We start from the raw sequence: 22,234 nt of genomic DNA on the forward strand, positions 1-22,234 counted from the left end.
GCTGGAAGTCTCATAGCAAGAAGCTGCAGAGGCAGGACTGAGCGGCATGCCCACGTAGACATCCCCACCCCCTTGACACTTCCAAACCCGATTCTGTGGGGCCAAGAATGTGCAGAGGGAGGACTTGGCTCCTCCCCTTCCGTGCTGGGGCAGTGCCCTGCTCTTCACTGGGAAGTCTGTGGTCTTGCAAAGTCTTCTCTCAACTTCCACATCCCATTAATAAGCCAAACCCCAGACCTTGGTGGTCCTCTCTGCTCTATCACTAACCAGCATCATCCTCTCCCCGAGTCCAGCCTGCAGCATTCCTTGGGAGCAGCTCATTTCGGGAGGGAAAGGTATGTCAGAGCAGTCCCCGGCACAGCAAGGTGCCCTGCAGGGCCATGGGGATCTACGTCCAATCATTATTGCCAAGGTCAATACTGCCCACAGAGATAGACCTGTTAGCTCTTGGATTTATCAGAAGAGATCTAATCTTGAAAACGCGTGAAGCAGTAGTCCACAAAATACTTTCCAGTGTCTTCCTCTGATACTCAAGGCTCTCCTCCTTGAGTCAAAGCCAGTGAAGATATTTCCCTTGACTTCCTGGAACGAAGAAGCAAGCCTACGCCACCTGGTCTGCCGACCTCTCCGCCTCTCCGCCATGCATCTGGTGTTTGTGAGTGTAGCCCTCCCCTCAGCGGCCCGACCTCGCGCCCGTCTCTGCTCCAGGGTGCTAACAGCTAACACGCCAAGACTCCACCTGCCCATCAACTCCCCAAAGACATCAGCTCACATGATCACTCACCAACTTATCCAGGAAGGTCACCATCTCCTAAGAAAGAAAACACAGACACAAAGTCAGAAATCATATCTCCCCACTCCAACCACTTCAGATCCCTGGAGAGATCTTGAAAGGATTTTGAAGGGGACAGGAACAAGAGCAGGAGCCAGAAAGGGGAGGAGGCAATGCTGGGAAACTGAGGAAGGGGAGCAGGCTGGCCTGGGAACTGGGCTTTCGCCTGAGCTCCGTGGCAGGGGTATCTGATGTGCAGGGGAAAGGTGACCTTCCAGTTCCCAGGCTGGAGCTGCAAAGTAGCGGAGTACCACGGAGTGCGGCAGAGTTCAACAGCCCAAGTCCTGGCTGCTGACCTCGTGCAGACAGATGCCACGCCACCCATTTTCTTAGGGTTTAAATGGATACCCGAGCTTTCAGCTTACATCAACCAAAAACCCAGGATGGAAACAACCTTCCCAAAGACCTTTCTTACCTTACATAACACTTCCATGGAATATTCTTCTATTTCTGCAGTTAGAATTTAAAAAATTCACATTAGAGTCATAATTTAAAAATATACCAACAAACAAAAAGAATTCCTTCGCTAAAAAGAATGAAGCCCAACAGCTCACTAGTTGATCTTAAGTCTTCAGCCCATTTTGAGGTGATCTGGGGGTATGATGTTAGATAAGGATCCGGTTTCATTCTTCTGCATGACCATGACGGTCTGTGAAGAGCCTGTCCCTTCCCCTGTGTGTTCTTGGCGCCCTTGTCTACGGTCAGTTGACAGTATGTGGGTGGATCTACTTCTGGGCTCTATTCTGTCCCATTGGGCTGTGTGTCCATTTTGATGTTTGTGGTGTACTGGTTAGGGACTGTTGATCTGTAACATAGCTTGAAGCGAGGAAGCATGTTTTCAAATGCCTCCAGCTTTTAAAGATTACTTTCGCTACGTGTGGATTTTTATGGTTCCATATCTATTTAGAACTGTCCTTTCTACGCCTGTCACAAACGCCATTGCAGTTTTGACTGGGATTGCATTGCATCTGGAGATTGCTTTGGGTCGTATGGACATTTTAACAAGAATAACAATTCCAGAAAGGAAAGAAGAAAAGGAAAAAAGAATAACAGAGACAACAGAAGGGGGGAATGATCAACTAACTCAAGAAAAGCTCCAAGAACTGAAAGATTTACCCACCAAAGCAGATGGAAAAAGGTCTAGGTTAGAACACGGTACTGAAGCTTCAGAACACAGCAGATAAGAGACCTGGAAGGGTCAAAAGGAAGAAAGCCCCGGCCACAGAGAAACACACAGGGATCAGAGCAGCCTGCGGCTTCTCAACAACGGAAGCTCACAAAGAGGGGGACGATGGCGTCCACGCTGAAGAGGGAAGGCTTTCCAACCCAACGCCTACAGCAAAGGACATGAAATGTATACGCCAGCAATCTGAAACCTATGTGTATGCATTCCAAATGAGAACACTTGGCTCTCTCTCTTTTATTTATTTTTTTTTGGGTGGTACTGGGGATGGAACCCAGAGGCTTTCTACCTCTAGGCTACACTCCCAGACCTTTTTTATATTTTATTTGGAAACAGGGTCTCGCTAAGTTGCTCAGTGCCTCACTGCATAGCTAAGGCTGACTTCGAACCTGAGCGATCCTCCTGTCTCAGCCTCCCAAGTGCGGGGATGACAAGTGTGCGCCACCACGCCCGGCTTGGCTCTTGAATTCATCTTTTTTTTTGGGGGGGGGTACTGGGGATTGAACCCAGGGGATTCTACCTTTGAGCTACATCCCCAGTCCCATTTAGTTTTTTGTTTGTTTGTTTTGAAACAGGGTCTCACTAGGTTGCTGAGGCTGATCTTAAACCTTCGATCCTCCTGTCTTGGTCTTCCAAGTACTGGGATTCCAGGCATGCACTCTCTGCTGGCTTTAGAATTCATCTTATACATGTTCTTTCAACAACAGTTAACATCTAATTATTTTAGAGAAGAAGAAGGAGAAGGAGAAGAAGAAGAAGGAGGAGGAGGAGGAGGAGAAGGAGAAGGAGGAGGAGAAGAAAAAGGAGAAGAGGAGGAGGATTGCAGATTTGAGGAAGAAAAAGAGGAAGGGGAAAAGGAGCAAGAGGAGAAGGAAGTGGAGGAGGAAGGAGAGGAGGAGGAGGAGATGGAGAACGTGGAGGAGGAGGAGGAAAAAGAAGAGCCAGCAGTAAAGGGAGAATGAGGTGTCGTCATAGTAGTTATAAGTAGAGGAAGAAATAAAGCCATGTCTCAGTTTGCGCAGGGCAGTTCTAGTTTATGCGTCATTAACAGAGTCTGTCAGCTTCTCATAGTGTTCTACGTAAACGTCTAATCTCATCACGAAGCCATCCCTAAGAGCTTCAGAGAAGACTGCAGTGTGTGTGGACAAAACCCAAGGAGAATTGGCTTTTGTCTAAACGCTTCTGCATCATTTCAAAGCAGGAGCAGCCAGTACTTGGGAGGCTGAGACAGGAGGATTGCAGATTTGAGGACAGCTTCAGCAACATGGTGACACTCTCAGCAACCTAGCAAGACCCTGTTTCAAAACAAATAAACAAAACGAGGTGGGTTATAGCTCGAGGGTAGGTAGGGTGCCCCTGGGTTCAATCCTTAGTCTCCCTCCCCCTAAACAGAGAGAGAGAGAGAGAGAGAGAGAGAGAGAGAGAGAGAGACAGACAGACAGACAGACAGACAGACGCAGCCACCAAGCCAACATCACAGCTTTTAGGGGATGGCCACATGGGAACACTCCCAGCAGGACAGGCTGGGGGGAGGGCTGGCAGGTGCCACCGGCGTGACCCAGAGCCCCAGGCTAGGTCAGCTAACTCCAAACATGGCATCCAGATGTGCTGGGTGTGGTTGGGACGGCAGCTCTGAAAGGGCTTGCAGCAGCCAGGCGTACTAGGCTCGGCTGCCACAGCACCAGTGACTCCGGACAGACGAGCGGAGGAGGGACTGTGCTCAGCCTGGCTGCTCTGCACCCCTGCCTCTGTGTCTGGGGCTCTTCAGAGAGCTGGAATGAGGACCCCCACACACACACCAAAACTGAAAAAAAACAAAGGACTCGCCCTGCAGGAAAAGATGCTCATAAGCCCACAGGGGTCCCGGCCCATCTCATGCCCAGCTGTAGATAGATCCCTGTGGGTGTCCATAGACACTGGGTTTGAAATCTGACCTAAAAATAGGCATGGACTCCAGCCACTACACTTCTGGGGATATATCTAAAAAACTGAAGGCGGCAAACATTTGTGCACCCTTGCTCAGGACAGCGCTCTATGAGGGATGTCAAAAAGTGGAGGTGCCCCCAGCATTCACAGGTGGATAGACAAGACGGGGTTAATGCCCACAAGGGATTGCTGCTCAGCCTCACAGAAGGGGCGTTAGGCACGCAATACAGCAGAGGTGACCCCGGAGGACAGCATGCGGAGTGAAACAGGCCAGGCACAAAGAACGCTGGACAAGCCGGGCGTGGTGTTGCATGCTGGATAATCCCAGCATTTGGGAGGCTGAGACCAGAGGATCGTGGTTCGCGGACAGTCTCAGCTAGTTACTTAGTGAGGCCCTGTTTCAAAATAAAGAATAAAATAAATAGGGCATGGGGTGTAGCTCGGGGGTCAAATGCCCCTGAGTCCCATCCCCAGACCCACAAAAAAAAAAAGAAAAAAATAGGGGAGAGGGTAGCTCGGAGGTCGAATGCCCTTGCATTCCATCCCTAGATCCACAAAAACATGAAACGAAACAAAACAAAAAACCACTGGATGAATCCACTTAGGCAGGACCTAGAGAAGTCAAATCATGGGGTAGGGGTCTGCCAGGGGCCGGGGAAGGGACAAGCTGAGGGTCTAGAGTCCAGACTTTTGGTTTTGCAAGATTTGAAAACGCCTAGAGATGGGCGGTGTGTCCTATGTCCCCAGCGACCAGCAGGAGGCTCCCTCCGGCACAGCCTTTGGGCTTCCTGGGCTCGCTCAGAGTATGGAGTATGGGGAGCTGGAACATCTCAGGTCCAAAGGGCAGAGACAGAGGACAGAGCAGGAAAGCAGAGTAGGGGAGTCAGGCCCCCAAAGGGTGGTCTGCTCTGACCCGACACTGGGAAAGCTCAGACAGGTCGACACAGGTGCACACAGGAGGGCTGCAGGCAGCCAACCCACCGGGAGGGGAGGACGACTCTCCATAGCCCTTCATGTCCAAAGCTAGAACCCGGTACCCCGCCTGGGCCACCGCAGGGATCTGGAAAACAAAGGGTTCAGGCCCGCTGCAGCACGGTCTCAGCGGCCCTCGGCTGGCCCTCCACGTCCGCTTCCCTCCACCCCGTTGCTGTCAATGGCTTGGACGTAGTGCTGGGAGCAGCCCACCTGGCAGGGCCGCTATGAACGGCCGCGGAGTGTGTGCACTGACTCAGTGCTACATCTGCACGGGCACCTTTCCCGCCAAAGTCCTTGGAGACTTCTACACTCATTACAGATTCCCAGTGAGTGGCAGAGCGGTGAAGAATCCGCCTTTTTCTAACCTGCACAGGTGTCTCAGGACCTAGCACAGCCCTGAGGTCGGAAGCCTTCTCCACCCAAGGCCTGTGGTCACTCTGGAGACAACGAAGGTTTCAGCGTCTTCCTCCCCTCCAGGCTGGGCCACACGACCTGGACGCCCCCTTCCCATGACCTGGACGCCCCCTTCCCTCACCCCGACTTCTCAGGATGGAACTTCCTCAGTTTCTCTTACCTGGTACCTCCACGAAAACCAGCTCTCCGGAAATCCGTGGCAGAAGCATATGGCTGGGCCAGTGCCCAGCTCCACAAAATGCATCCGGACCCCGGGCTGTGCCAGACGGGAAAGAGGGGAGTCAGTACGGATGGACCTGGGCAGCCTCTCTGCAGACCGCCAGCCATGGCCACTTCAGTGGGTCACTGGACCTCAGAGGCCTGACCCAGCTACCCCAGCTGGGACCCCAAGGCTGGGCGCAGAGGTCTGGGAAGAGACACCGGCCTAACAGCAACATAGCAGGCTGCTGTTTTTATACCATGGAAAGATGCTGAGGTTAGAAACCAGCAAAAACAAAACAACTTTGCCTTCCTCGCTCAAAGGCTCTCCTACTGCGAGGGGCCCTGGCGCTCCTGTAATGCGTTTTCAACACTTTAAACTGGGGCGGGGGCTCATTTTGTGCACAGCATCATACATACCGTAACGTGCAGAATGCCGCGGTTATTGTTAAAAGCCGTTTGCTTCTTCTTTTTTTTTTTTTTTTGGTGGTACTGGGGGTGGAACCCAGAGGCTTTCTACCTCCGGGCTATACTCCCAGACCTATTTTCTATTTTATTTAAAAACAGGGTGTCGCTAAGTTGCTGAGAGCCTCACTAAGTAGCAGAGGCTGGCTTCGAACCTCTGCGATCCTCCTGTCTCAGCCTCCCAAGCGCGGGGATTACAAGCATGAGCCACCACGCCTGACATGTTTGCTTCTTAAGTATGATGCGTTTTCAGGCTTCGCTAGCATTATGGTCCTTTTAGGGGCTGCAGGGGAGAATCCAAGACCACCAGGGCTCACGGTGTCTGTTCTGTTCTCCCTTTCTCCAACACAGGGTAGCATTTTCCAGACATACCCAGCCCTCCTTCTAGTTGACTCAGCTGCGTGACTGAGCTCTGGCCAGTGTGTGTGATCGAAAGAAACGTGTGCTTCCCCCCAGGATCCACATGACCCTCTGGTGCTGGACACATCTTCCCCTCTTCCTGTCTGCACCTGAATGACCCGGCCCTCGAGGAAGGAACCTGGGTTCTTGATCAACTGCTGGACAGAGCCCACCGTGCGCCCTGGGCCTCAAGTGAGAAACACATTGGTGTGAGGCCACTGGGACAGTGGGACTGTTTGTTACAGCACTTCGCCTGCTCTGACTAGTGCGGGGTCTCCAAGCAAACCACTAAATGAGACCTGATCCAAGTGCCCTGTCTTTCCCCATAGTACACGTCTTCAACATTCTAGTGGGAGTCTCTGAGAGTGACTCAGTCGTGCTATAGAATCTCACTGGGAACCATCCACTCGGTTGTATTTCAGACTGCTCTAAGTGTCTCACCTCAAAAGTGTTATCTGTGGCTGGGCACAGTGGCGCATGCCTGTAATCCTAGCTACTCAGGAGGCTGAGACAGGAGGACTGCAGGTTCAAGACCAGCCTGGGCAGATCAAGAAGAACCTGTCTCACAATAAAAAAGAAAGAGGGCTGGGTGTGGTCAGCCTCAGCTACTACTCAGTGAGGCCCTTCACAACTCAATAAGGCCCTGTTTCAAAATAAAGAATAAAAAATAGGACTTTGGGGTGTAGCTCGCAGGCACAATGCACCTGGGTTCCATCCCCAGGACTGTAATAAATAACTAAATAAATAACTAAATAATAAAAAGGGCTGGGGATGTAGCTCAGTGATTCCATGCTTTTGGGTTCAATCCCCAGTAGAAAAAAAGTGTTATTCATGATTTGAAACAAGTTATCTGGCCCAAGAAGAACATTTGGCATGCATTTTGCAAGCCTTCTCACAGGCTAAGATCTATTTGTCAGTATGTTCCTACTCTTCCCTTTAGAACTTGGCAAAAGTTAACTTTAAATTCTCAACTCCTGCCACTGAATGCTGTTACGATGCTGACATTTGATTCTACTTTGTCTCCAACATGGGTCCCAACCGAAGGCTCTCTTGAAGCTTCACAGTCAGTTCTACTGAGAAAGTTTTATTTTCTATTTTATTTTATTTTTTGGTGGTACTGGGGTTCCTGGAAACCCTTCTATCTCCGGGCTACACTCCCAGACCTATTTTATATTTTTATTTGGAAACAGGGTCTCTTAAGCCAGCAAGGCTGGCTTCGAACCTGTGCGATCCTCCTGTCTCTGCCTCCCAAGTGTGGGGACTATAAGCGTGCGCCACCATGCCCGGCTCTACTGAGAAAGTTTTAAATGCATGTACTTTCCCATTGGGTTTTTCTTTTTCATATGTTATAAAAGGGCTGTAAAACCAGAACACAAGAAAGAACTGTCAGCAACTTGGCTGAGGTTGCATTAAGATTTGGTGCAAGGCCGTATACTAGTTCTGAGAGCCCAGCTCAGTGGGGTCTCCCTGGAAGTCCATTGCCCGGGCTCTCAAACTTGGGGGAAAGCAGCTCTGATCATACTCCTTCGGGATCAGATGAGGGATCTCTTAAAACTGGCTGGCTAAGCAAGCAGTAAGCGGAGTGAGAATAACTCTGCCCATGTGGAGAAGACTACGGGTACAACCCAGACCCAGGCCCAGAGCCCTCCACTCCCCATAACTGTGAGAGACCAGATCCTTATTTTTTCTCTCTTTTTTTTCTTCTTTCCTTCTTTCTTTCTTTCTTTCTTCCTTCCTTCCTTTCTTTTTCCTTTTTTTTTTTTTTTGGGCGGTATTGGGGATGGAACCCAGGGGCATTCTACCTCTAAGCTACACCCCCAGCCCTATTTTTTATTCTTTATTTTGAAACAGGGCTTCATTGAGTTGCAAAGGGCCTCACTAAGTAGTAGCTGAAGCTGCCCTCAATCCACAATCCTCCTGTCTCAGCCTCCCATATACTGGGATTACAATCGTGCACCACCATGCCCAGCTGCCAAAGGGACCTTATTAAGCACGCCTTCCCGCAGGAGTACCCAGAGATACAGGGGATGCAGTGACGCTGGCCAGCAGCTTCCTTACTATCTAAAGCCTAGCTGTCCTCGGTGTCCTTGATGGTCCGCTTCTCCATCCCTGCTGGCCGCTCGGCTGTCAATTTTCTACCCCCACAAAGCCCATCCCAAGCACATTTGGGCACAGCTATGGAGCAGGGACTCCAAGCTGTGATTCCACCAGCCCTCCCGCTGCGCACCTCCCGATTATGGGACACAGAGGCGTCAGCACAGTGGTCCACATGTGACACTTCGCTCAATCCTCAGCAGAGCCCTGGTGGGAAGGGACAGTTGTCACCTCATACGGCTGTGGACACTGAGGTTCAGCGTGATGAGACGCCCGCCCAAGGTGGCGACCTCAGTAAATGTCGAAGCCAGGCTCCAACCTAGCTCTATCTGGCCTGACAGAGCTGACCCATAGCTTTAGGTCCCCAAGGCAGACAAAGAAAGATGTTCGGAAGCTCTGTGTCTGCAGCCAGAGCTGACCCGCAGGCCAAGTCAGAAGTCAGGGCCCCCTGCACGTGCCCCTGACCACGGGGCACTGTGATGACCTTCTCTCCATCCTAACGCGGGCTCCCCGGTCATCACCATGCCTTGCACCCATTCTGTGTCTGATGCCAAGGAAATACGTACTGGTTGAAAACATGGCCGGCTACCAAGGGTCCCCACAGTCTGTGGGGTTCCACCACGTAGGGCACACTGCTTTTCTGATCTGAGGCAGGGTCCCCGTCTTCTATCTCTTTCAGAGGAATGAGATTATGGGGAATGGTGTGCCCGCATGCATGATGGATGTTTGGCTACCCTGGATATTTCCCAGATGCCTCTGCAGCGCGGGCTGGGCAGGGGACGTGCAGCTGACCTACCTTGATGGTCACATACCCGTGGCTCACATCGCTTGGGTTGCAGGGGATGGGCAGGGGGGCCTCGGCACGCAGAAGCTGAAAACACAAAAGGTACAGTGAGCCACAGCGGCCGCTCCCGGGGGACCCACACACCCACAGGAGGCCCAGAGGCCATGCCCTGGGATGTCAAGGCAGGTGACCCCGGGCCCGTGTTCCTCTGATGTGTCCCCAGCTCCCCAGGTCACACTAATGACATCCCATCGCTCCCAGGGGTGGGGAAAATAGAGGCTTCCTGATCTCAAGAGCCTCTCCTGCGTCTCTGCAAGCCACAGAGTCCATTCATGAGGAGTCAGGGAGGCTTCCCATGAGACAGAGGCACCTGATTCCCCGCTTTCAAGGGGACAGGTGCTGTGGGACGCAACCAAGAAGCAGCTACTGTGGAAAACTGCCTGGTGGTCCCTCAAGTTTAAACATGATCCAACAAGCCCACTTTAGGTATACATCCGGAAGAATTGAAAGCAGAGACTCTAACCGATGTCTGTCCTCCCATGTCCACAGCGGTGTTTGTCTCCATAGCAAAAAGGCGGGAGCTACCCACGTGTCCACCAACAGGTGAACGGATAAGCAAGATGCAGCACGGTCCGACGCAGCTGAAGGATGGGATATGTTCTGAGAAGTGTCACTGGGCAACTTCATCCTTGAACAATTCAAGAATGTCCATGCCCAATCAGGACAGCTACGACAGCACAGAATCCATGTGACCCTGTCCCGGGTGCTGCCCACCACTGGCCAAAGTGTGATTGCGTGGTTCATGACTGTACGCACGTCATGACGTAGTATTTGGCCTTGGAAAGAGATTTCTGAGCCATGCGGCAACACAGATGAACCTTGAGGACATCAGGCCAAGTCATATAGCAACATATCAAACACCACACGATTCCACCCGTAGGCAGCACCTGCACAGGAGTGAGATCCACTGGGACAGAATGTAGGGTGGGGTCGTCGGGGCCTGGGGTGGGGGCGAGGGGTGGGAGTTACTGTTTGGTGGGTATAGAGTTTCAGTTTTGAAAAATAAAGAATTCTGGAGATGGGCAACAGTGACGGTTGCACGGCGTTATAAATGTATTTAACAAGCCAGGCGTGGTGGCGCACGCTTGTAATCCCAGCATTTGGGAGGCTGAGACAGGAGGATTGCAGTTCAAGGACAGCCTCAGCTACTACTTAGTGAGGCCCTTTGCAACTCAGTGAGACCCTGTTTCAAAATAAAGAATAAAAAATAGGGCTGAGGGTGTAGCTCGGAGGTAGAATGTCCCAGGTTCCATCCCCAGTATCACAAAAATAAATAAATAAATAAATGTATTTAATACCAGTGACCTGTATACTTAAAAATGGTTAAGACGATTTATTTTAAGTGTATTCTACCACAATAAAAAAGAGTTGAGGAGCAGGGCATGGTGGCACACGCTTTTAATCCCAGCATTCAGGAAGCTGAGACCGGAGGATCACCGTTCATTGCCAGCCTTAGCTACTTAGTGAGGCCTTGTTTCACAATAAAGAATAAAAAATAGAACTGGGGGTGTAGCTTGGAAGTCGAATGCCCCTGGGTTCCATCCCCAGACCCACAAAAAAAAAAAAAAAAAAAAAAAAAAAAAGGAAAGAAAGAAAGAATTGGGGGAAAGGGGTGATTTTCTTTTTTTCTATACAGCTTCTTTTTTTTTTTTTTTTTTTTTGTGGTACTGAGGGTGGAACCCAGAGGCTTTCTACCTCCGAGCTATACTCCCAGACCTATTTTATATTTTATTTGGAAACAGGGTCTCACTAAGTTGCTAAGAGCCTAAGTAGCTGAGGCTGGCTTTGAACCTGTGCAATCCTCCTGTCTCAGCCTCCCAAGCGCAGGGATTACAAGCGTGCACCACCACGCCTGGCTATACAGCTTCTTAATACCCATGTAAAGAGAGGCGGGGCATAGTTTACTTTCCCAGTTTTAGGGGACAGGTGTCTGAGACTCAGACACAAGCAGGGACACACCCAGCAAGCGGGATAGTACAGGTGCTTGGATACCAAGCCAGTTACTTCACTTTCTAGGCTGCAGGACAAATCAGGCTTGGCCAAGGCACTTCAAGGCTGTGAAGTTGTTATATGTACATTTTTATTGTCTATTAAAGGCAAGCAGTACATGCAGTACATCGTTTCTATTATGGGTGGAATTGTACCCTCTCTGGCTGAAGCCCTAACCCCCTAGTACAGGCCTTCAAATAGGGAATTAAGATGAAGTGGATTCATTAGCAGTGGGCCCTAATCCAACATGACTGGCGTCCTGATAGAGAGAATAGGATACTGGCACGTATGGGAAGAAAGCTACGTGAAGAAACGGAGACAGCACCACGTGTAAGCCAAGGAGAGAGGCCAAGAAGGAACCAGCCTCGCTGACCTCTTGACCTTGGATAGCTAACTTTCTAGAGAAACTGAGACAGGAACTTGCTGGTCCTGGAGCCACTGGGCCTGTGGAACTTTGTTACCGCAGCCCTCACTGACTAATACCTCCCTTTGAGGAAATGGCTTTGCAGCCCCGGACATGTGGCGGGTTGAGGGGGTGCACGGCTCCCCACCTCCTCTCCTTGCCCGCACTACTGCAGAGGCTGGGGGAAGTGGGCAGTGACCACAGCCCAACCCAGGAGGACAGAGGAGTAGGCTGATTCCCAGGCAGACGGGGCAGCAGTAAGGCTGTCCTGTCCCCCCGTGTGAGAGACAGGTGTTACTAACAAGATTGCCCCTGACTGTCCAGAGGGTGAGAGCCAGGTGCGACTGCCCAGCTGCACCTGAGAGCCAGCGGCACGCCCAGCAGGCCAGAGAAGGACCATGCTCCCCAGTGCGAGAATGTTCCACGCTAACTGAAAGAGCTGGGCTGGGAGGCTTTGTTTATTTATTTATTTTTGGTGGTACTGGGGTTCCTGGAAGCCCTTCTACCTCCAGGCTACACTCCCAAACCTATTTTTTATATTTTTTATTTAGAAACAGGGTCTCTTAAGCCAGCAAGGCTGGCTTCGAACCTGCACGATCCTCCTCTCTCTGCCTCCCAAGAGCGGGGATTACAAGCATGCGCCACCACGCCCGGCAAGCTGGGAGGCTTTGAACATCCCTCTCTTGTCTTGGTTCTTGGACTCTCCTGGCTAACACTCCTGTCCTGTTCTCAGCTGGCGTGCTTCTCTGAATGCAGAGAGAAAGAGACATTTTCCAGGGACAGCATGCATGGTGTACCAAAGGCTGCAGACCCCCCAGCAGAGGCGCCTTGAGCCCTGAGATTCTCACTCAGCTCAGGACTTTACATAAACCACAGGCGAGTGGCAGGAAGCCCGGCCCCACTCACACGACACTTACCTGCATCCCAGTTACTCTCTCCAGTTCTTTCAGGGCCGTGTTGGTGTCGTGGGTGAGGATGGTGACCATTCCCAAGTCACGGGCCGGCTTCAGATTAGTCCCTGAGTCATCCAGGAAAACAACCTGAACTCCAAAACAGCGTGACATCAGTCCAGGAGAAACTCTCGCGTGATGGAGACCGACCGCCAGGGAGGAGAGCACCGAAAGGTGAAAGGTGATAGGGGCTGTTTTGTGATGAGGAGATAAAGCATCATCTCCTCTCGGTGTACCCACGGATCTCAAAACAGCTATCTGTGTGCATGCACACAGGTGAGTATCCCTGTTAGTTTCAGCCAGTTCTGAAACAGCAAGATTAAGAGAGGATATGAACTTGTCAAGACCACATTAAAAGTCACCAGGGAAAATCTACATGTACAGACGGACGACATAAAGGTCCACAGAAGAATTCTAACGCAGAAGAATTCTAATGAATCGTGAACCTACAAAAAGTAGGAGCGTTTGGTGCTAGAAGAGATAGAAATCTATCTAAAATAGGAGAGAACGTACACATGGGGCCGCATACAAATGAGAAGTTAACTTCTTATGAAAGAGGCAACGGGTGAGGAAGAATTTTGGATGGTCTCGGTGTGACTCTTGGTTAGCTGGAGAAAGAAAGAGATCTTCACTTCACATTTTACCCCCAGTAAGTTCTGAATGGGTCACAGACTTAAATTTAGAAAGAAAGGAAGGAAGAAAGAGAGGAAGAAAGAAAGAAGGAAAGAAAGAGGAAGAAAGAAAAGAAAGAAAGAGGAAGGAAGGAAGGAAGGAAGGGAGGGAGGGAGGGAAAGGCACCTGGGGAAAGTGGCACATGCCTAGCATCCCAGTTCTTAGGCTGAGACAGGAGGATCACAGGTTTGAGGCCAGCTCGGCAACTTAGCAAGACTCTTTCAAAATAAAAAATAGGTTCAACCCCCAGTTTGAATGGAGGAAGGAAGGGCTTTGAGTTACAGAAGAAGGCAAGGGTGCATTTATCTATAATCTTGGATGTGCACAGCCCAGAATTCTAAGCAGCTCATTCAACCCAAAAGCCATTAATGGAGGACTGGCAGGCTCCTGTGCACGCTGAAACTCAGCGCTGCTCTACACCAGGCCAGGGTGCTGGGCAGAGTAAAAGACAGGATGGAGCGAGGGAAGGCTGGCGGGGACGCAGGCACGGGTTCGGGGCTTGTGCCGATCAGCTCTGGTGGGCGGTCAGCCAGAGATCAGAGTGTGACTTTAATTTTGGCCCAATCACCTTTTGAAGATTAGAGTGGGTGTCCTCAATTAAAGGAGTGTTTTACCGTAGGTGGTCTCAGGAGACAGGCTAAAGACAGGCTTTAGGGCCACAAGGGCACTTGGAAGGAGACTGAGCAACCTGGGTACTCATCCCTGGTCACCCATGGTGGGGTGATCCCGACTCGCCATGTGGCCTTGCCAGTCTCCTGAGGTCTCCAGTTCTCCACAGGTAAACTGAGGCAGCTGGTCTAAGAGCTTTTGATGATCCCTGTTTTTCTGTTTGTGTGTTTGTTTTGGCACTGAGGACTGAAGCCACAGGCATTCTTCCTGTGAGTTACACCTCCAGCCCTTTTTACTTTTTATTTTGAAGCAAGGTCTCACTGAGTTTCTGAGGCTGACCTCAGACCCACAATCATCCGATCTCAGTGTGTATCTGGGATGACAGGCATGTACCACCACGCCCCAAAATTGATAATACCTATTTTGAACGAAGTCCTATAAGAGACACAAAAAGGAGCCAGATGTCCATCTCTGATAGAGCTTTTTAGACTGAAAGACAGGTAAAAGTCCTTTAGGGGAAGTCCTGGCCTAAGAGAATTGCCCCTAGACCTGTCCTGCCAGTACCTGCTTGTAAACCTCTCAATTTTCCTCTGGCTGCAGTATCTCTGGCACACTCTTCTCCCCTGAAGAAAGCCTCTACGTACCTCACGGGGACTGGCCTTCAGGGTGTCCAGTACAAGTTTGTAGATCTGAGGCTCAGGCTTGGCCACCCCAGCCTGGCACGACTCCACCAGGAAGTCGAAGTGCGGGCTCAGCTCACACATCAGCTTGGCCACGCCTCCTCTCTCAGTGCTGTCATCCAGCCAGTTGTTGGTGAGGATGCAGGTGGTAAACCCTGAAGAGAACATTCCCCATGAACAGACTAGCCAGAGCTTCACCCTGAGGTGCTCTGGACACCACCCCGGAGGCCCCAGGAGGAGGCTGAGGGTTACCTTGCTCACTTACCCCAATCTCTCTATTCTCAGCCTTCAATAGGCAAACTGGAGAATCATCTTTACCCATAAACACCTCCTTACACAACCCTGGAAGGGAGCTGGGGGTGGCAGGGCTTTCAGAGGACCAGCTAGAGATGCCCTAGTCTTTGGTGACATGCACACTGGCATTATGATGCTTGGCGGCTTAGTGGACCAAAGCGTTTTAACACCCACCAGCTCATCTGGTCCTCACCACGTTGGGGGTAGACAGGGCACATCTCACTCTTCTCTATTTACAGACGTGCAAACTGAAGCTCAGACAAGTTACAAGCTTCCCAGAGCCATAAGGATGGCGAAGGTCCAATGTTCCTTCCAGTTTTTGCTACTGCAAACTCCGCTTGACTCTTCGAAACCCCTGCCGTGGCTATCAAGAACTGCATTTGCATGTCAAAACTAAAGAAGCATAAATAGGCATAATCTTGCCGGGCGTGATGGCGCACACTTGTAATCCCAGCATTTGGGAGGCTGAGACAGGAAGATGGTGGTTGGCAGCCAACCTCAGCTACTTGGTGAGGCCCTTTGCAACTCAGCGAGACCCTGTTTCAAAATAATGAATAAAAAATAGGGCTAGAGGGTAAAGCTCGGAGGTAGAATGCCCCTGGGTTCCATCTCTAATACTGCAAAAAAAAAAAAAAAAAGACATAATCTACTCTTGGCTTCATCTGCCCAACCTGCCAGGGTAAGAGCCAGCTGTTGTTGGTAACGAGACGCAGGCGAGTTGATGGTGAGGCCCACTCCGTGGAGCACGAGGATGGAACTAGGGACACGGGATGGTGCCATGGCTAGAACACATCCTCCCCCAAATCATGTGTTGGAAACTTAATCCCCAATAGTACGGTGTTGGGTGGTGGGGTCTACAAGAAGTGATTAGGCCCGGAGGGATCTACACGCATCCGTGGATTAATGCTGGTAATGAGAAGGGTCGAGGCTGCAAGTTGGCTGTCGTGGTCTCTCCAGCATGCACACCCTTCTGCCTCCAGTCACGGGATGGTGCAACACAAAGGCCCACGTCAAGCATGAGCCCCTCCATGTTGGACTTCACAGCCTCCAGAACTGTGAGGAATAAATCTCTGCTCTTTATAGACTAGCCAGTCTCTGGCATTCTGCCACAGGTGCAGGAAACAGACTAAGACAGATAGAGGACTTAGCCCAGGCACCTAAATCTACTGATGAGAGGGTGGGATGACTCCATATATTCCAGGAGCAGCCAGGCACTGGCAAGGAATATCCACTGGCTCGATGTGGATGCACATCCTAGACCACGTGACACGGTCTCCTCTTGTGTGAGCTGGCTCAAGCTCAGCTACTCTGATACCAGAGGCCGAGAAAATCACTCTGGCTTAAAGAGCTTTGTTTTCAAATCACTGATGAAAGGTTGGGTCATCTAGGACATTGCTAATATCATTGAAAGGAGAGAATTTCATTCACTAATATAAATTGCTTTATTATTATTAATTTGTGAGATAAAATGATGTCATTTCCCCGGTGTCCCAGAAGTGCTGCTTTGTTGATAAAACTCGCCATGCTTTAGGAATGGCTTTTCATCAAAACCCTGAGGATCTGTTGTCTCGAAATACCTTTAGTTGTACACTGACCTCGCCTCCTGTGCAGTCAGCCTGGAGAATGGCCTGTACCGACACTTACCCTTCTTCCTGAGGGCAAGAGCTGCCTGGAGCATGGGGCGGTTGATGGTTCTTGCTGACATCGCTTTGCAAAAGATTTGGTTTATAGAGAAATTCTCGGGGAGGCGGATCCCAGAAGCTTCAGAACATTTCTTGCAGTTTTCTTCCATGAGTGGAACCCACTGTAAAAGGGAACCAATGGGGGACCATGAATGGGCGCAGACACTTACTGTGGCGGTACCTACCAACTCCGAATGCACGTATCCCTGAGACTAAGTGATCCCACTGCTGGGAACACACCCAGTGGGAATGCCAGCATAAAGACACAGACAGCAGGAACTTTCTTAGCTGCCCTGCTCCTAAGAGTCCCAAACTGGAAACCACCCAAATGCCCACTACCAGCAGAATGAGTAAGCGGCGGTGCACGTATGCCCCGTCATAGCACCATCGTTCCCAAAAGCCAAATGGATGTGGTCTCTTTGAGCTGCTATAACAAAACAACAGAAGTTGGTTTTCTGCCGTTCTGACATCTGGGGAGTCTAAGATCAAGGCGCCGGCACATCTGGCCATTGTTGGGGTTGGGGCCATTTCCTTCTTCCTACATATGCCCTCTTGCTTCCCTAGCATGGTGGAAGGAGTCAGCTGGCCCCCTGGGGTCTCTTCTCAAAGAGCACTAATGTCATTCATGAGAGCTCGACTCTTGTGACCTAATTATTTCTTGAAGGCTCCAAATTCTAGGCCATCATCACCTGTGGGTTAGGATTGCAACTTATGCATTTGGGGAGGACACAAACATTCAGATAAAAGTAAGCCCCAAACTGGGAACTACACAACTGTTCACTGTCCTGGACTGAATCTTGCGCCCTCCAAATGCACCTGTTGGAGCCCCGTCTCCCTGTGCTTTCGGATATAACAGCCTATTTGTAGACTGGGCATTGAAAGAGTCCCGTCTCTCTGTGCTTTCGAATATGACAGTCTATTTGTAGACTGGGCATTGAAAGAGGTAGCTTGGGTAAATAAGGTCACAAGGATGAGTTCTGACCAATGTCTTCATCAGGGGGAAGGCACACTGCACTGCAGTGGTTGGGATAGAGTCCCTCCAAAGCCCTGTGTCTTGGTCCACAGGATGGCTCTATTGGAGGTGGTGGAACCTTTAAGGGGGAACCCAATGGGAGGTCCTTAGGTCACTTGAGGGTGCTCTTGAAGGGGGCTGTGGGACCCTAGTCTATGGGCCTCTCTTCTGCTTCCTGGCTCAAGATATAAATGGTTTTCTTCACTTACACCACCACCATGATATGCTGACCTCGAGACGCTCAAAGCTATGGGGCTGTCTGATCTTGGACTGAGACTTGAAATCTGTTAGCTAAATAAGTCTTTTCTCTTGATCAGTTAATTGCCCTGGGTATTTTATTCCAGTAATGTGAAGCTAACACACACATACACACAGAAGGAAAACCATGTGTGGACACCATGGGACGTCACCATCTGCAAGTAAAGTAAACACCAATCCTGAGGGCACCTTGGCTTGGAATTCCAGCCTACAGGACTGTGAGATGTTTCTGCAGCTTAGGCCTCTCAAGTCTGTGGCATTTCATTATGGCATCTCACTCTAGACTAAATGTTTGTGTCCCTCCAAAAATCCCAATGTCAAAGCCCTAATCCCAATATGATGGTATTTGAAGGTAGGTTATTTAGAAGGCGATCAAGTACGAGGGTGACGTACCATGGATGAAACCATCATTCTTACAGGAAGCCACAAGGGAGCTTGTTTTTTTTTTTTTTTTTTTTTTTTTTTTTTTTTGGCTTTCCAGAAATTATAGCAAGAAGGTAATCAATGGGAAACCAGGAATAAAGCCTCAGACACCTGCTGTGATCTTAGACTCTCCAGCCTTCAAAACTGTGAGAAATAAATTTTTGTGTTTAAGCCACCCAGTCTATGGTATATTTGTTATAGCAGCTGACATAGCCTTAGAAAACTAACATACTCACTAAAGCATAATGATCAGTGATACACACACACACACACACACTATTGTAGTAGCACTATTTGTAAGAGTGCCAATCTGAAAATGACCCAAATAGCCATCAATAGCAGAATTGATAGGCTGAGAAAATGGCAATACTCCCCACATGAATAGCAGATTTGCCTTCACAGAGGAGGTGGGCTTTTGCCTTCTACCACGGTGGGCCCGTGTTCTCTGACAGTAATGGAGGGTTATAAATCATAAATAATTTTTAAAATATAGAAATTTATCTTGTGTGTAGAAGCAGATTCTCAATAGCCTTTCTTTTTAGAGAGACAGTGATTGAGAATTCAAATGTGTTAGATCCCAGTTACTTTGTTTAAAAAAATAATAGTTGAGCCATGATGGTGCACACTTGTAACCCCAGTACTTGGGAGGCTGAGACAGGAGGATCACAGGTTCAAGGATGGCATTAGCAGTTAGTGAGGCTCTTAGCAATCTAGCAAGACCCTGTTTTGAAATAAATATAAAAAGGGCTGGGGATGTAACTCAGAGGTAGAATGCCCCTGGGTTCAATCTCCAGCACTACAGAAAAAGAATAATAGTAGTTGAGGTTGCAGTAACAAGAGTAGCTAGTATTTGAGAACTTATTATAGGCCAGACACTACACTAAATAGCTCCATGCTTCATGAAAATAAATTGTATCATACCCCGTTTTACAAAATTGGAACAAAACTGAGACTTTGAGAAGCTGAGTGACTTGTGGTGGTCACACAGTCTGTAAGTGGGATGAATGAATCACACTCTGACTCTGAAGTCCACTCATTACATTGTCACTGAATGAATAGCCCCAGTGTCAGGTCCTAAATAGTGACTCGAGCTGTAGAGTTCCCTGGCACAGTTCTTCACAGGCTGGGAACTGTCTCTCTGGCTGGCCCAAAGAGATTACTAACCAGTCTCAAATGCCCCTTCCAATGTGTGTTGGCCTTCTGGTCTTGTGTCACGAGGGGTAGGGGACGGAGTGCGGAAGGCACAGGCTTGCCCGCAGCAGACAGAAAAGAAGTAGAGAAGGCCTCTCCGTGGGGCCGTGCGGCATCTCCTCACCTGGGAAAACGTGATCTCTCCTTTCATGAGGCGGGCACTGGAGCCGCCCGGGCCTTCCTTCTGGAAAGTGTCATTCAGAAAGCCCCTGGGAGACAGAAAAACAAGACTGGAATCATCTGCTGGCTTCCTCGTGGTGACGGGGAGGAGACAGCGAGGGCTGGTGTCCACAAACTGCTGCCAGAGGGCGTGCTGCCAGGGACTGGAAAATCTGATCAAAGGTTGGTCTTCGTGTGCAGTTTACGGCCTCATATCCAGCCTGGGACAGCGGACCATAAGCTAAGTCCTGCGCCTGCTCAAGGGGATACGGCTGGGGAGGCACCTCGCAGGACACAGCAGGTGGTGCTTAGGATGTTTCCATTAGCTCCTTTATTCAAAAGGAACAGAATAAGCCAGGCAAGGTGGCACACTCCTGCAATCCAGTACTCGGGAGGCTTGCAGGTTCACAGCCGGCCTCAGCAATTTAGCAAGGCCCTCAGCAACTTGGTGAGACCCTGTTCCAAAAAGTAAACATTAAAATAGGGCTGGGGATATAGCTCAGAGGTAAAATACCCCTGAGTTCCATCCCCAGTACCCCTTCAAAAAGGCAGGGAATAACGCCGGGCGTGGTGGCGCACGCTTGTAATCCCCGCGCTTGGGAGGCGAAGACAGGAGGATCGCGCAGGTTCGAAGCCAGCCGCCCTGGCTTAAGAGACCCTGTTTCCAAATAAAAATGTAAAAAATAGGTCTGGGAGTGTAGCCTGGAGGTAGAAGGGCTTCCAGGAACCCCAGTACCACACACACACACACACACACACACACACACACACACACACACGGCAGGGAATACTTTTTCTCTGGTTTTGATTATGCACATATATTTTATCTTTTATCTTAGATTCATCTTCCCAAATTCCGTGTTGACATCCTAACCTCTAGGACCTCATGATGTGACTATATTTGGAGACTGGGTCTTAAGGAAGGTAAAGTCAGTTGAGTGTGGTGGCATATGCCTGTAATCCCAGTACTTGGGAGTCAGAGACAGGAGAATCCCAGGTTCACCACCCTTAGCAATTTAGTGAGACTTAAAAAAAAAAATAAATAAAGAATAATCCTCCTACAAAGGTGTGTCTTTGGTTCCTGTCTTTGTTTTTGTTTTTGGTTTTTTTGGTGGTACTGGGGTTCCTGGAAGCCCTTCTACCTCCGGGCTACACTCCCAGACCTGTTTTTACATTTTTATTTGAAAAAAAAATGTCTCCTAAGCCAGCGCGCTCGGCTAGCTTCGAACCTGCGCAATCCTCCTGTCTCCGCCTCCCAAGCGCGGGGATTACAAGCGTGCGCAACCACGCCTGGCTGGTTCCTGTCTTTGGATAGTAAGAATTAGAGGCAAAGAAATGTGGACTTGAAGAAATCAGGGACCTGCTTGCTCCTCGCAGGCTCAAGACAAATCATCCCACACAGAAGAAGAAAGAAAAGAAAAAAAAAAGAAAAAAGAAGAAAAGAAGAAAAAAAATAAAAAGAATAAAAAATAGGGTTGGAGGTGTACCTCTGAGGTGGTAGAATGCTCCTGAGTTCAATCCCTAGTACCACACACCAAGAAAAGAAGGAAAGATGAAAGAAAGAAAGAAAGAAAGAAAGAAAGAGGAAGGAAGGAGGAAAGGAAGGAAGGAAGGAAGGAGGGAAGGAAGGAAGGAAAGACAAAGTCCAGCTGGGTGCAGTGGTATATGCCTGCAATCCCGGTATTTGCAAAGCTGAGACAGGAGGATCACAGGTTTGAGGTCAGCCTCAGTAACTTAATGAGATCCTATTAAAAAAAAAAATTAAGCCAGGCATGGTGGTACACACTTGTAATCCCTATATGTGGGAGGCTGAAACAGGAAGATCATGGTTCTCCAACAGCCTCAGCTACTTAGTGAGGCCTTCTGCGACTTAGTGAGACCGTGTTTCACAATAAAGAATAAAAATAGGGCTGGGTGTGCAGTTTGGAGGTAAAATGTCTCTGAGTTCTACCCACAGTGTCTCAAAAAAAAAAAAAAAAGGGCTGGGGGTAGCTGAGCGTGCTGGCACATGTCTGTAATCCCAGTACTTGGGAGGCTGAGACAGGAGGATCACAAGTTCATGGCCAGCTTCAGCTATTTAGTGAGGCCCTCTGCAACCTAGTGAGACCCTGTTTCAAAATATAGAATAAAACATCGGGCTGGGAGTGTTTCTCAGAGGCAGAATGCCCCTGTGTTCAATCCCTAGTACCACAAAAAAGAAGGGGCTAGGGATATAGCTTGGAGGTAGAAAGCCTCAGAATTCAATTTCAGTACAAATGTGTATATATAAATATATATATATATATATATATATGTGTGTGTGTGTGTGTGTGTGTGTGTGTATGTACATATGTGTATATATAGCTATATATTTGTATATATATTTGTATAATGACACGAGGTCATTAGGGTGGGCCTTAACTTAATATAACTGGTGTCCTTACAACTAGAGGAAGACCTCTTTGCAGATAGGTACAGACTACATGAGGACACAGGAGAATTTGGCAGTCCACAAGCCTTAGGAGAAACACATCCTACTGATACTGTCTTGGACTTCTACCCTCCCCAGCTGTTCTCTTGTTAATGCCAACCGGTCTGCGTTG

At 49.5% G+C, this 22,234-nt stretch overlaps 1 protein-coding gene across 2 annotated transcripts in view; it reads right to left on the reverse strand.

Annotated features, from left to right (window-relative positions):
- Positions 1-22,234, reverse strand: part of EPHX2 (epoxide hydrolase 2) — a gene marked incomplete at both ends in the record, with an annotated part of 48,363 nt that overhangs the window by 21,036 nt on the left and 5,093 nt on the right. For both annotated transcript variants that reach the window (XM_080710670.1, XM_080710669.1), the window contains 9 exons: positions 785-811; positions 1,248-1,282; positions 4,923-5,001; positions 5,491-5,586; positions 9,283-9,357; positions 12,640-12,762; positions 14,598-14,788; positions 16,572-16,731; positions 19,618-19,702. In XM_080710670.1, the coding sequence (XP_080566796.1) occupies positions 785-811; positions 1,248-1,282; positions 4,923-5,001; positions 5,491-5,586; positions 9,283-9,357; positions 12,640-12,762; positions 14,598-14,788; positions 16,572-16,731; positions 19,618-19,702 (871 nt within the window). The remainder of the gene's footprint in view (positions 1-784; positions 812-1,247; positions 1,283-4,922; positions 5,002-5,490; positions 5,587-9,282; positions 9,358-12,639; positions 12,763-14,597; positions 14,789-16,571; positions 16,732-19,617; positions 19,703-22,234) is intronic.

This window comes from Muscardinus avellanarius (genome assembly GCF_963383645.1).
Source record: "Muscardinus avellanarius genome assembly, chromosome: 14".
In the NCBI taxonomy this organism is placed as follows: Eukaryota; Metazoa; Chordata; class Mammalia; order Rodentia; family Gliridae; genus Muscardinus; species Muscardinus avellanarius.